The 15281-nt window shown below is 41.2% G+C and overlaps 1 protein-coding gene across 1 annotated transcript in view; it reads left to right on the top strand.

Annotated features, from left to right (window-relative positions):
• MRPS27 (mitochondrial ribosomal protein S27) overlaps positions 1 to 15281 on the top strand; it is a 52935-nt gene that overhangs the window by 9823 nt on the left and 27831 nt on the right. The window contains exons 3-4 of the mRNA XM_081929440.1: positions 306 to 376; positions 4067 to 4125. Coding sequence (XP_081785566.1) covers positions 306 to 376; positions 4067 to 4125 — 130 coding nt within the window. The remainder of the gene's footprint in view (positions 1 to 305; positions 377 to 4066; positions 4126 to 15281) is intronic.

The raw sequence follows: 15281 nt of genomic DNA, 5'->3' as shown, positions 1-15281 counted from the left end.
CAAGTTTGAGAAAGCCTGGCGTAGAGCTATGGTTGTAGGAAGAAAGGCTAACTTCCATGTCCACTGTTCCCTGAGAAGGCAGTGCTAACTTTTGATGAGTAGGCTAGCAGCAAATCCTATGGCTGGAGTGAGGAGAAGTTATTACATTTCCATGGCTGATATTTAAAAATGGAGGCTTCCATTAAATGTTTTTATCTGTCTTTTAGTCCAGATCACTGAGTAACTTTGTTTATACTCCTTTGGGTTTTTTTTCCTTCTCAGAAATGATTAGTGATAATTGAAGATTTTTTATTTTCTTTCTACAGTTGAACTAGCCACTCTGATGGACAGAACCTATGAAAGAAAGCTTCCTGTCAGCTCCTTAACTGTATCCCGGGTAAGAATGCAAACTCCAGTTTGGCTAAAGATGAAAGCCACAATACCCCCAACCCTCGCTAAAAAGCCCCTAGTCAGATATAACCTCTTTTCTTCCAGGAGATCTTGAACTGAAATATTTTTTGCTGCATATGCTATACTGTGATCTAAAGTTACTGAGTTAGTATTGTGCTGAGGGCACAATGATAGTCATTTAAAGCCCTGAGATGAGTTGAGATGATTTGCCTCAGTGTGATGTGCCTTCTCTCTTCTCAAGCTTTGTTATTACTTTTTAATCTACATTATTTGTCTCACTATTGAGCTGACCTTCTTTGGCTATAACGCTAATGCTTTGTAGTACAAGCTCTACTTCTTAACTCCCCCAGGCCTAGAGATAAGATTCCAAGTTCTAAAGTGTCAATAAAGTATTGCTGGCATGTGGAGGTCATGCATGTCAATATAGCATCAAGGCAATCAACTAAATTGGATTTTGAAAAAGAAAGAAAGATAAGACTGCCTGGAAAAGAACATTGTAGCCGTACTAGGCCAGATGTTCTTGTAGTGTCCAGATGTGGAAACATGAGGACACTTGATGGTTATTAATTATTTGTATTCATATTAAAGTGTACTGGGCATTCTACAACTAATAGCTTATCAAACTAGTAGCCTGATACAATATTCCATTCCCTGTCTTTCAATCACAGCCTCTGGTGGGTTACATTTTTTTATTTGTAGTCATATACAGCCCACACTTCACCACACAGTCCCAGACAGAGATGCCAAGTTCCATGTGACAATATGGGGGGGGGGAACTCTTCATATTTTTGTGACATCACATATGTGACGTTGGGCGGAGGCTGCGGGCCCTGGGGTGGCCCTCCACCACTACGGGGAGGCCTGGTGGGGCCCTGCCCCTGCTTACTTTGAGAGGGCCCTCAGCCCTGTAGAGTTGGGGCCTATGGTCCCAGAGAGGGTTACATGTTGCTCAATTCAAATAAAATGTTCTGCATAAACATTACTAGATTAGAGAATCAGTTGGAAAAAACTACAGCATTGCAATGGGAAGGATATTCTGGTCTCGTCCTCCACCCACAAAGGCCTGGACAAAAATGTGCATCTTGACCTTTTTTGAAATCTATACAACGATGAGGTCAGATGAAAAGACAATTTTTGGTTCAAGATGCACCCCCAACTCAAGCTATGGACCTGATCACTCCAGGGGAGTACATCCTGTCAAGAAAAGGTTGTCTGCTCACTTCCTGGACCCTAAAGCCCACAACACTCAGCACCTTCAGCTTGTCTGCGTTCAGTTTCAGTTTAATGGCCCACACTCTGCCTATTACCACCTCAAGGCAGCAGCCCAGCATCTCAACCGCCTCTCCTGATTCACATGGCATTGAGAGATAAAGTAGTGTGTCATCAGTGGGATCCCCAAACCCCTGATGACATTCCCAACAGCTTCATATAGATGTTGAATAACGTGGGGGACTAGGTCGACCCCTGTGGGACACCACAAGTTAACTCACATGCTGTCAGGTAATAGTTTCCAATTGCTATCGTCTCATACATAGAAATGAAACCACTGCAGTGCAGGGCCCCTCAAAGAGAATCAACTATCGTTCCCCCAGACCTCTCCCTACAAAGATCGGTTTGGATGCTATACCTGGGCCTGAACCTGGCTTGAAAAGAGTCCAGATGAATTAATGGAATATCTTAAAATAGGCAACCTGTGATATTATATGATAGGAACACAGCCTTGTATCTCAGGCTGTTTATCCAGCTTGGCCAGGATTGTCTACTTTATTTTGGGACTCAAACTCCCATCAGCCAGATAACCAATGGTCATGGTTGATGGGAGTTGTAGTCTGCAAAAATCTTGGGAGCTATCAGTTTCCTGTTTCTGATCTATTCTATGTTTGGCAGTGACTTTTCAGGGTCACAGGCAGAACCTTGCACATTGTATGCTTCCTGATTCTTTTCACCTGAGACTCAGTTGATTGAAACGGGGTCCTTCTGAAAATGAAGTTGCTCTACCAACAGCTGTGCTTTTTCTTCATGGAGGAAAAATGAACTATATTAATACTGTTGATACTTCTGTTTTCAATTACTGTACCGTAATATGTTTGCCCTATCCCCCTTTTAAAAATGGCTTATGTTGTTGGCCATAACTAAAGCTGGTGGAAGAAAGTTCCATAGGTCAGCTAAGTGTGTTGTGAAAAAAGCATTTCATTTAAAACCAGAGCAGCACATGCTGTTTGTTCATTTAATTAGGTGTTTTTCTCTAATTCCGGTACCACATCAAAGAGAAAGCAGCTGCTTCCATTTGGCTTCTTCCAGTTCACCAATAATTATACATAGCTCAATATATTGCATTCATGTGGAACTGGACATGTGTCCTTAATCCCCAAAGTCGAGAGAATGGATGATTGCTCTTCAGTGACATCCAAGGACTTAAGAGCGGGTAGCTCTTTCTCTGCCCCGACAGATACTGGAAAATAGGGATCCACCAGCCCAGTAAGATTTCACCATACAGGACTTTTCCCATCACAGTGCTGTAGTGATAGGAGAAGCTACACCTGCTACAGCTTAGAAGTTTCGTTGTAAGTTGCTTTGGGTTGCCTTGGGCAACATAAAGTGACGAACAAATTTAACTAACAACAATAATAATAATAATTAATTAGTAGTAGTTGTTGTTCAGGAGCTCTCTCAGGAGCTTCCATTGCCTTTGATGAAGTCCTGCTGTGCTCCCTCCTAGGCTTCCCAGCGTTTCATGTTTCACTATGTCCTAGAAATGGGGAACAACCTGGCGTTTCTGAAGGAAATGATAAATGAAAACATGAAGGGTAGACTTCATAGTGATGATTTCTGATGGCGCTACATGCACTTTGCATTTTTTGAAAAAAGAAAAAAGAATTTCTGTGACGTTACCAAAACATGTGGAGTCCTGTGAGCTGCATAGATTATGCAAATTAAGCAAGTTTTGCATATTTCAACTGTTTTACATAATTTGTTTTTTGCTTTTGCTTGAAGAAAGGTTGAAGGAACTATGCAATATATTGGAGCCCCACCCGATGGTCACTGGATGTCCTACTCATGCTTCATCTCCCAAGATTTTGCCAGCCATTGTTCCCTTTCACTATTACTGTGTATTTTGAGCCTATCTTCATAATGTACAATCTTTAAAAAAGCATAGATGGGCAGCCATATAAATTTAACAACTACATAAATAATGTGGAGTCGTTCCCTCTATTTCTGATGCTCTGACGTCTGTGCCGTTGCATGATAGCTGTTCTGCACTGCACAAGATAGAAGCATTAGCAGATTTGGGGGAACCCCAAAGATTGTAGAAGTACAAATATTTTGTGGGGGAGGGCTAAGAGAGGTGAAGCACAAAAACAGGCCATTGAGGATTGAGTGAGCTTCAGGGGCCAAGGATTGCTGACTGACAGTTGCAAGGTGGGGGCAGGAAAACAGGTGGAACGGGGAATAGAATTGAGTAGCCCAGTTACAACTGGTTTGTAAATGGCCTGCCATATGTCCCAATTGTAATTGACTGTGTTCAGTACAATTATATGATGTTCCATTTACCTGGCAAGTGATTGGAACTGTAATGTTCTTCAGTTGCAAACCGTAACGCTTGTTGAACCATTCACAAAACTAGTTAGGTTTGCACCATTCTGCACTCTGAGCTGATCATCTTTTTCTCCTTCAGTTTATAGACAACATTACTTCACGTGAACAAGTGGATCAAGCTGAGTATTATCTTTACAAGTAAGCAACCTTTTTGGTTTCCAAACTTTGATTTATGAGGTAAAGAAATCAAGGCTATTGAATATATTACTGTATTTGTGGGCCGGTGCGCCCTGTAGAGTGAAAAATACTGCAATTCAGAAACTTAAAGAGTGCTCAGTGGACAATTGAAGAAAGGTAATATTGTAGGGTGGTATGATTTTTATTAGCTTATTAGAGAAAAAAGAACATCAAAGGACTCCCCCAACAAAATGTGATACTTGGAATTCCTTCCTTCCTTTTACTTAGCTTGGTTTTTCTTTTTCTTTTTCTTCTCTAATAAAACGCCCATTCTGATTAGCTGATAGTTTACGTTGTCTGTATATGTTGCTATAGTTGTGTTTTTTGTATATTTTAAAAAGCAGTAAGAATTAATTATTAAAAAAACACCCAACTCACTTGGCTAAAAAAAGTACTTACACAGCTTTATGGTAGTGACATATTTATGTCTGACATATCACCATCCATAAATGCTTTGTTCACTTACCTTTAAAAAAAATACGCAGCACTTTTTTACTGCCAAATGTCAAAGGCTGTGTGAAAGATTAAACACGAAAGTGCTACCACTGACTCATTATTCAAAGATACCAGCATTTCGTTGGCTAGGACCTTAGATATGGTCTTAATTTGCATATCGTCTTGGCATCAGAAGCGTTTAATTATTGCTTCGTTCTTAGCTATCTTGCTTATGTAGGAACAGCTGGGAAATGAGGTTTAGAAGTTGTAGAAAGGTCAGCAGTAGCTGGAAAATACAGATGGCAGCCAAGATGGTACAGTAAACATGGCTGGCACCCTGCCTAGTACAGGTAAGTAACTGCGCACAGATTTCTCTTTTTCAACACAAGCTCTTTTGGATTCATTAGTAACCTGTAATTACCTGTTTGGTCTGTTATTTCACGGGAAAACTCATTTATGATTTTATAGCTGTCTTGCCTCACCTAAGCATGGGCAGTGAAGGGATGCCGTAAGTGGGCAGGAGGAGAGCGATGGGACCTGTGAGCACAGAGTGTAAATGAGATTTATGGAAATGATCGTGGCAGATTGGCCAAGTCTTTCCTGGAGAAGTTTGGAGGGGAAGCATCTGCAGAGCTGGGGGAGGACAAGGATATTTCATTGTCCATTACCCCCAATGTCGTGGAAATATGCCTGCTTGGAAGGGCTAATTAAGAGGCAAGCCTGAGCACCAACTGGCAAATGGGAAGATTTTCCTAAGTGCTAATTGATCCGTCTTCAGAATTTGTGACCTGCTCAGCCATCTTGGGAATAATAGTGTTTCCTTTTCGGTTTCTTTGTTTTTTGTTTTAATGCGACATATTTCCTTTTGCTTAAACGTAGCACATTCTTCCTGAATTGTAACGTCACTGTTAAATTAGCTGTTAGTTATGATGGTACTCATTTTCCTAAACATCAAACAAAACAAAGAGAACAAAGGGTAACAGGCGCACACTTTGGGGAGCTGTGGTTGGCTGCTTTTTCCTATTTAATACACATTTAGTGTGAAACTAACTTTTCCCCACGTGCAAAATAGCTCCAAGGCTCACATTGCCCAACCTGGAAAAATAAATAAATTGACAGCTCAGAGAAATTGGTGAATGTTATACATGGGCCTAGCTGGTCTATGTTTTTCAGCTTGCTTTCTCCTTTTTGCCCCCAATTCTCAGTGTCATTTTTTTAAAAAAATTAAAAACTTGCATACTGCACCATTTTGAGAGAGAGAGAGTACAGTATAGTGTTCTGAGCTTTTGCACTTCTTTCAATAAATGAAAGGAGAAATGCTGAGTTTTACTCAGAGTAGATCCATTGAAATTAATGAACCTAACTTAGTCATGTGGATTAATTTCGTTGGATCTTCTCTGAGTGGAACTTAGCTAAATATCACCTAATTCATTTTTGTACGACAGTGGTAGTAGGAAGGGATCTATAACCTCAGAAACTAATGTGACTCCTTTTTGCAAGTCATAAAGGACTTCAGTTAATTACCCTGCTTCCCAATGGTAATGAAATAGTAAATGCAAACATTCTAGGCTGTTTGAAATATGCTCTAAATTCTAAATAAAATCAAAATGTGCAGAAATGCACAGCTACAGCCATGTGCCAAGGAAAAAGAAAAGTGGAGAAAGATATTTCTCAGGTTTGTATAACACAGTGCGATATTTATAGCACATACATTGCCACCTTTTCCTCAGTGGCAGTTCACTCAACTTTCTTTCTTTCTTTTTAAATGCCTGAGTTCTAAGTAGAGCAGGAAAAAGGTTATTGTTATAAATGAGGGAGAGAACATGACTTCTCACTGTGGGATGAACTAGCCAGTGTTTTGCATGTTGTTTTGGAAAAGAAAGTGCCCAGTCCAGTCTCACTTCTGCCTTGAATTACAAGCCACTGTGAAACACATGGCTGTACTGCTGGCTTGCTTGCTTGCTTGCTTCCCTGCAGACCCTCTTGTAGTTCTGCCGCCCTCAAAAGTTTGGGAGGGAGATGGCCGAGGACATGGCATTCTCTGTGGCAGTCCCTAAGATGTGAAATTCCTTCCCCCACAGGGTTGCACCTGGCTTTGTATAGTTTCTGCTGAATGCTGTCTTTTGAAACCTGAGATACATATTTTAGGACTCACTCTGTTTTACTAATTGTGAATCGTTTCAACTAATTTTAATACTGGGTTCCTATATTGTTTAAACCCCTGGGACCTCATGGTAAAAAATGGGTAAGAAATTCATTTAAAAATAATGATTTGCTTCAGTCCCCCCCCCCCCCAAAAAAAACCCTGCAACATGAAAATAATTAGTGTGGTGTAGTGGTTAGAATTTTGGACTAGGACCTGAGAGACTTCCAATCCCCACTCGGCTCTGAAGCTCACTTGGTGACCTCGGGCCAGTCACAGTCTCTCAGCCTAAACTACTTCACAGGGTTGTTGCAGAGATAAAGGGGGACGGCAGGGCAGAGAGAGAACTGTGTACACCACCTTGAATTCATTGGAGGAAAGGTGGGATATAAATGAAATATACAATTATTTAATTTTATTTGTTTATTAGAAGCTGCCCTATCCACTCCATTTTCCACGTTACAACCCTTAAGATATTTGAAGATGGCTATCATATTTCCTCTGTTCCAGGGTAAGCATACCCAACTCCAGCTAAGTTGCTCATAAGGATTGGTTTCCAGGCCCTTTTTCATCTTGATTGCACACATTCCAGCTTGTCAGTATCCTTCTTAAATTGTGGTGCCCAGAACTGTACACAGGTCTCCATTTGGGGTCTGACCAAGGCAGAATAGAGTGGTACTGTGGCTTTCCTTCATCTGGACACTATACTTCTGTTGATACATCTAAGACCCCCCAGATCCTTTTCACATGTACTACTAGTAAGCCAGGTGCCCCCCCATCTTATATTTGTGCTGCTGTATTTGTAATAGAGTTGTATTTATCTTTGTTGTAAGTAAAATAGAAATAAAGTACCTGAAGCATATTAAACATATTAAGTGGGAGAATTAAGCACTTACTAAACTTTTGGCCCAGTAGTGATGTATGGAAGTGAGAGCTGGACCATAAAGAAGGCTGATCGCCGAAGAATTGATGCTTTTGAATTATGGTGCTGGAGGAGACTCTTGAGAGTCCCATGGACTGCAAGAAGATCAAACGTATCCATTCTTAAGGAAATCAGCCCTGAGTGCTCACTGGATGGACAGATCGTGAAGCTGAGGCTCCAATACTTTGGCCACCTCATGAGAAGAGAAGACTCCCTGGAAAAGACCCTGATGTTGGGAAAGATGGAGGGCACAAGGAGAAGGGGACGACAGAGGATGAGATGGTTGGATGGTGTTCTTGAAGCTACCAGCATGAGTTTGAGCAAACCGGGAGGCAGTGGAGGACAGAAGTGCCTGGCGTGCTCTGGTCCGTGGGGTCACGAAGAGTCGGACACGACTAAACGACTAAACAACAACAAAAACTTTTGGCTGAATTGTGCCCCATATAAATGGAAAGCAATTTTAACTGCTGCACTGTTTTGCCTGGATGCAATTGCTGAAGAAATCTGTTTAAAGCAGCCTCTGCACGACAGCCATTTTATGTGTACAGATCATTTTATGTGTACAGGAGCTGGTTCTTTTAATTACTTGTGTTACGGGAGCTGACTGATGAAGTTTCCCATTAAAATGCTTTCAGACAAGACCCACAAATCTAGCAATAAGCGTGAATGTGCACTATGATAGTAACTCCTGGAAAGATTAAGCTACTTCTGGTTTCTTGTGTGGGAATTTTCTCATCTGGATGTTGAGCCAGCATTAAGAATTGAATGTCTCTTCTCCCAGGAGTGACTCATTCCCTTTCAAATTACCACTTGATAAATGGGGTTGTTTGGAGTAGCTCTTATTTCTCCCCTGATAGATGGTTTGTTTCTAGTGACTTCACAGTGACGTTATTTGGCTGTTAGTTGTTCATGCCACAAAACATTTAGAAGAAAACTTGATAAAGTGTCTGCTGTTTTTCTGCTTTCTGGACCTAAGTCAGACCCCACAGGGGTGCTCAAACCTTTTTCAAAGTGGGCCAGATTTGATGAAGTGAACATGCGTGAGGGCCAACCAAAGTTGTTGAGCTTTTTTTTGGATTTGCTGAGCTTTTTTCCGAATTATTTTGCCCCAGGGGCCGATTTAGGCCCCCCAAACATGCTTGATTTATCGTATTGGCCCGAATATGAGCCGCACCCTCAAATAAGCCACACCTTCAGAATTAAAGGGGGGGAGACATTCCCCCACACCATTTTGCCAGCGGCCTCCCCTCCCCCCACAGAGAGCAGCCCAGGAGTGTGGGGCAATGTCGTACAGCCCGCCCACTGCTCCCAAGCCTCCCCGGAGCTGTTGGGGGAAAGGGAAGGTTGCAAATATAAGCCGCACTGTAACTTGTCACTGTCAGAATTTGGAAAAAAAGGTGTGGCTTATATTCAGGCCAATACGGTTAGTATTCCAGTCCTCAGAATGCTCACTCCAAGTGAAGGAAAAGAGTACCAATTGCCCCTAGTCAGGGCTGGCCCAAGACTTTGGTACGATGCATAATATACAAAGCTGGTCATACTCTTTTAGCACCTGAGACAGGAAATCCCACAAGCATCTGTCCTCATCGCTGGCAGTAGAGATTTAATAATGATAATAATAAATGTTTTAGCAATTTGCAGCCCTTTCATGATACCTACAGTCAGCTGCCCGAGGCGGCTGTCCTACTCTGCATAATAGCAGAGCTGGCTGAGGCCACTGATTCGTTGATTAAGTTGATTTAGGCCAGCTCCCTTATCTATTCCACGCTGCTGTAAGACTCTGATCTCTTGAGGGATCATCCAATAGCAGCTGGTTATCAGAAATTTAATGAGAGCTTCCCCTCACCTCCCAGGGTACTTTCCTACCAGCAGCAATTCACAAATGCCCAGCACACCTCTCTGGCGCATGTGCTCACTTAAAATATAGTCGCCTGTGCTCACCATCTTTCTCATTTGCACTCCCCTCTCTCTCTCTCTCTCTCTCTCTCTCTCTCTCTCTCTCACACACACACACACACACACACACACACACACAGGCTGGCTCTGCTTTCTTCATTCTCCTGGTAAAGAGAGCTCCCTGGCATCTAATCCTGACTCATAGGAAGAAAGGTGTCACCAGTGCTAATAACCAAAGGGGGCAGATGGAGCTAATTGTACAACAATTTATTGTTAGAGCCCCATTACCTCCTGGGTATAATCGAGGCAGTGTAATATTGTTCAATACAATAAGGCTTTTAAAATTAATTACGTATTCATGATAAGCCTGGCATGTGACTTCACAGTCATGAGCCGCAGCACAGCTTGAAGGTAGACATCTTGGGTGCATCATTAATCAGAGAGGCTGATTTTGGTAACATATTCATGACTGTTTCCCAGGAGTAAGGCATTGTTGGTATGCCCTGCACACCCGTATTCCCCTGGGTGCAAAGCCTCAAACATCAGATCCATGTGTTCCTAACCTGTGTTTGAATGTAAAAAGAAGGGAGACTTGATTTGTTTTTAATACAAGGCCTCCATTTGTTTTTCTTGACATTTCATCTCATCCATTATATTTCTGGCATTTTCGATTGGTGCAGTGCTGGGGGCAGGCGCACACAGTGGAATATGGTTGTCATAGTGAAGAATTAGGAGATTAAGTGGGTAGGAACGAACGAGTATAGCAGCAGCTGCCCTGTACAGAAGTAATGAGGGGCAGAGGGTGCAAAAAGATACCACACTAGCATAGCTTAAGCAAAAATAAAGTAGTTGCAAATGAACATTTTTGGACTAACAGCAGAGCCATGCGATGTGTGTTCCTTTCATATTATATCATACCAAATTTAAATTCAGTCACCAAGTTTTTAAATTAAGCTTTCCAGGTGCTGTACAAAGATTTAATAACAACACAGGTCCTGTCATCAGGTTTATAATCTACTGAGCCTTTGCCACTCAAAGATTTTGGGCTCCGACTCCAGTCTGCCACAGACAGCCCTCAGTATGTTTGAAAATTATAGATCCAAAAAGTAATGGAACAACAAAGACTACTAGTACTACTAATGAACTTTTATTAGCCTTTTACTTTAGGGTTTGGGATTTTCCAAACAGTTTTAAGATTGCCATTCTCATTAAAACAGCAACAGGGCACAACTAGAATTTGAAGATTACATCTCGGTTCAGCTCAAAACATGAAAAATAACTGTGAGATCTAGGATGTGCTACCCTGTTCATTCACACAAACAATGTCTACTTGTTGTGTTGTTATGGGAAACATTTTCCAGAGATATGGAAAACATATCTCTGAAGGCTTCCTACCCTTACATTATTTGCTCTCTTCTGGTAATTACAGAAACAGTTAAGGATTTCAAGCTCTCATGTCGCTAAAAAATACAGGCATTTTCCAGAGGCCTTGTTTAAACATTGAAGATGTGCCCTATTTGACACTGCATGAAGTGTTCGCAGCTTAAGTATGTGATTAGTTAGTAGTATAGACTTGTTTGCTGCCTGCTCTTGAACAGATATATCTTCCTCTCTAATTGTGCCCTGTGCCCCCATTCAGAGTTGATAGCTGCCACAACAATGTGTCCTTATTATAGTGAGGAATTGGTTAACTACATACATTTACAGTGGGTCAAGGGGAAAAATCGAAATACCGTTTCTATCCTGTTTGAGGTTATGGCTCTGTATAATTTTCACTGAGGAAGGAATGCAGCTAACTAGTAAACCTGACCTGTTAAGCATTATTGAAAAAAAAGTACTTGTATGAGTTTTATCTGGTGCATAAGAGACTTGCTGATGTTTGGATAATGTTTCCAAAGTAAGAAGTTAAATGTTTTGAATGGCTCATTAAAAAATAATAATATAAATGACATAAGCAACAGGGGAAAATATTACTCAAGCAAATGTCTGGCTGTAAATTAGACTTTATTGTAGTTGTGCTGGGACTATGGAAAGCACCAGAGAATCTCTTTTCAGGTTGCTATAGTAACCGCTCACTCCATCATCCTCCAGTGTTTTCAGGGGCCTATCAGAGTGTGCGCTCTAACACTAGATTATTAAAGGAATTTGTATTCAAATCCAGTCATTTTCAACTGGGTGAAGCCCAAAAGTAATTTTTAAGAGGAAGAAATCCTTAATGACTGTTTTCTTTATTGTGAGTAGATTTTTTAAAAAAGAAAAGAAAAGAAAGGCATTTCCCAGTTTGGTTTCTTAAGTATTTCAAAGAGTTTGTAGCTTTACAGTGAAAACAGTATCCGATCTTTATTTATACATGAAAAAGCATATTCTTTTTTCCTACAGAAGGAGAGGAGGAATGGGCGGGAGATTACAGGAGAGCAAAGCCTCAGGGAAACTAGTTCTTAAAATGTTTGTTCTTTAGGCATACATCACTGAACAGTGGTGACAACTAAAGAGAAACATTGATCTTTCTTCTTCTTTCCTATCCTTTGAGGATTTTTTTTTTTAAAGAAGATTCCAAAGCTATGTTTAGGGGTTTTAAACAAACAAGCAAAACCCTCTTACATCATATATGTAATAATCCTAATATGTAAAGAAATTGGAAAACTGCGCCTAACTGGTGCTTGTGTTTTTGTACCCATGGAGACCTGTGGGTTAGATGCTATGGTCAAGGGTTTGATTTTGACATAAATCCTATTCAGCTGTTATTCATGCATAGTAGTGGGACTATGCATCTGGTCCTAGCTGCCAGCATCTTGCACAGTACTGAACTGGAGTTGACATCTGCATAGAGAAATCCTGTGCATGAGCACATCTGGTCTGATGCATCTGTGTTTTATTCCAGAGGCAACATATCATAATCCTGTGCCTGAAGAGTTTCTGATTGGCTAGTTTCAGCTAGGCTAGTGCTGAGGCTCAGGCCATGAAGCTAGTAGTTGCAATATTCCAGATTCCTGACAGATTCTTGGGAGTGGGCTTGGGCAGACCTCTGGAGGCAAGGTAATTCCACAACTGTGGACAGCAGCTGATAATGCTGTTGCATTGAGCTTGGTGCTTAAGTGGTACAGTTACGACCGTGAAACGGAATGAGGCAGTCTCTAAAGAATGTGTGTATTGAACCTTGGAGTTTTAGGCATTTATACCACAACTCACCTTTCTCTCCCCCCACCCCAACATATCAGAAGTGATGTCTAAGCTGACTGTGCCAGTCATTGGTTAGATGATTTGGTTGGACTAGATGACCCTTGAAATAGCTTTCAATTCTATAATTCTGTATGGATTGTTGTACAATGTTAGATGCATTTATCGAGCAAGATCCAGCCAAATTCAAGCATGTGTTTAATTTGGACCAAATCATTCAGCGATTGCCCAAATTGAGATCCATATAATTAAGTGGATAGTAAACTATCCTATATGCAGATTTATTGGGATAAATTTCATAATTTTAAAGGAAATTTTCTTTGGATGCTCAGTAGATTAGGTTGATGTTGTTGTTGTTTTTAAAAAATAGCCTTTATGTTCCATGTTAGTGGTTATAACAAAATATTTGAAATTACCGGTAATGTTATCTCTTTAAATTCTTGGCTGAAAAAACCCCTCTGCAGGTCTGATAGCCTTTCTTTAAAGAGTGGGTGAATAATGATTGCATTTTCATAGTTTATTTACTGGAAAATGTAAATCACAGGCCTTTTTCAGTGGGGAAGCGGGCAAAGAAGAAAGCTACTTCTTTGTCCTTATTTGCTTTGAAATTCTCTCCTTCCCCCTTGATTTTAGTAGCTGTGTAAAAGGTTTAAATAATAATAGTAATTGCCATAGCTGTTAAATAGATTCGTGACACATCGCACAGAGGAAATGTTTCCTTAATGCCATTGGAAATTTTAATTTTTACAAAGCTGGGTTGGGAGGGAATCCCTTCTTTTACTCCCTGGGATGTAGAGTTAAAGTGTGCATTGTTCCTATAAGAACTTGTGCACTGAATAGGTTGTACAAGGATTTGAAAAGGGGGAGGGGGCATGTGCATGCATACATATAAATGGATGCAGGGTTGACACAGGCCAGGAGATAAAAGGAAAGCTTCTTTTACTCATGGATGATTAAAAGCCAACTTTCAAGAAGCAAAGGGTTTTGGGGGGCAGTTTTCTTTTGACAGTGAGACGTGATCAGTGCCCCTGGGCCTTTTTTATTTTTTTATTTTATAATGCAGAGGATTTCTTCCACTGCTTACAGCTTGAAATGGCAGACAAAGGAGATTTCCTGGTGATGTCCTCCCAAGCCCTCTAGTTTCTATACTAAGCCTGCCTGGAATCTATTTGATTATTAAGCTTTCTACCTAAAAATATGCCTGGGAAGAGAGAACGTGGCATTTTTTAAAAAAGCTAAAGCTTTAACACAGAAAGCTATGACTTACATTTACAAAGTGAAGTGGCTTTGGATTCATTCCAGTAGATCAGCTTATTTCTGGCAGTTTGAAAGCTTCATCAGCAATTGAAGTGTTTGTTTTCTGTCTGGTTTCCTCTGAAATTATGTTAAAATCTGAAGTAAACCGGGGTGGAGGTAGGGCAGGAAATCTGTTTAGAAAAATAAATGCTCACATGCAGGTTTTTGGAACGCATACATGCAATGTATGCCACTGCATTTCACTAAAACACATGGATCTGATTTACCTTGAGCAAGAACTTGGAAACAGCTCCCTGGTGCATAGGCAACATGGTAAAATAGGCACATTTGGCTGCTTCAGAGGCGAGCAAGTATACTTCATTCACAGTGTATGCATACTGTATGTATGATATGGAAAGTGGTTCCAATAGGGTTGCCATACATCATCCGGACGTATCTGGAATACTGCAGTTGCCCAAAGTAGCTCAACAACTTTGGGCAAAACTGAAAGCAGCTCAACTTTTCTGTCCAGATTTTCACTGTTTGAAATAGGGCAGTGTTTCTCAACTTTGGGTCCCCAGCTGTTGTTGGACCTACATCTCCCATCACTCTTGACTACTGGTCTTGCTAGCTAGGGGTGATGGGAATTGTAGTCCAGCAACAGCTGGGGACACAAGGTCGAGAAACTCTGAAATAGGGCAACCCCATCTTAAAACAACCTTTGACTTGGGCTACTTCATTTTAGAACTTAGAAATAAAGTAAATTCTTAAGCTAGGGACTCCATAATTTGTCACAACCTCAGTGGTGCCTGGTGCTTGTTTGAACCAATAGGGCATAAGGTGGAGAGACCAACATAAAGTGGAGGCAGAGCCATTGATGGGCAGAGCCAACTAATTATAGTTTTTTACCCATCCTCCTCCCTGCGGAGTTCTTCAAGAGCAACAATGAGGCTAAGGAGGAAGAAGCTGACAGGCAGTGCTACCCCCTGGGCTTGTTAGAAGTAAGAAGCAGGGGTTGGCTGAGGGCAGAGGAAATGCCCCATTGGCCCAAATCAGTGGTGTCCAAACTTTTTTCAAAGAGGGCCAGATTTGATGAAGTGAAGGGCTGTGAGGGCCAACCAAAGGGCCGACCAAAGTTGTTGACCTTTTTAAAAAGGATTTTACCCATGAAATAAACTGCCACAGGGGCTGAATTAAACCGACCATCGGCCTGGATTAAGCCCCTGAAATGGTCTTTGAACATGCCTGTCCCAAGTGGACCAGCCTCCACTGCATTAATTCCTGCTAATTCCAGTTTTCTTTGTCCTG

The sequence above is a fragment of the Podarcis melisellensis genome (genome assembly GCF_964234715.1).
Source record: "Podarcis melisellensis genome assembly, chromosome: 11".
NCBI lineage: Eukaryota > Metazoa > Chordata > Lepidosauria > Squamata > Lacertidae > Podarcis > Podarcis melisellensis.
Note: the sequence above shows the minus strand (reverse complement) of the source record. Positions and strands in the feature narration are given on the sequence as shown.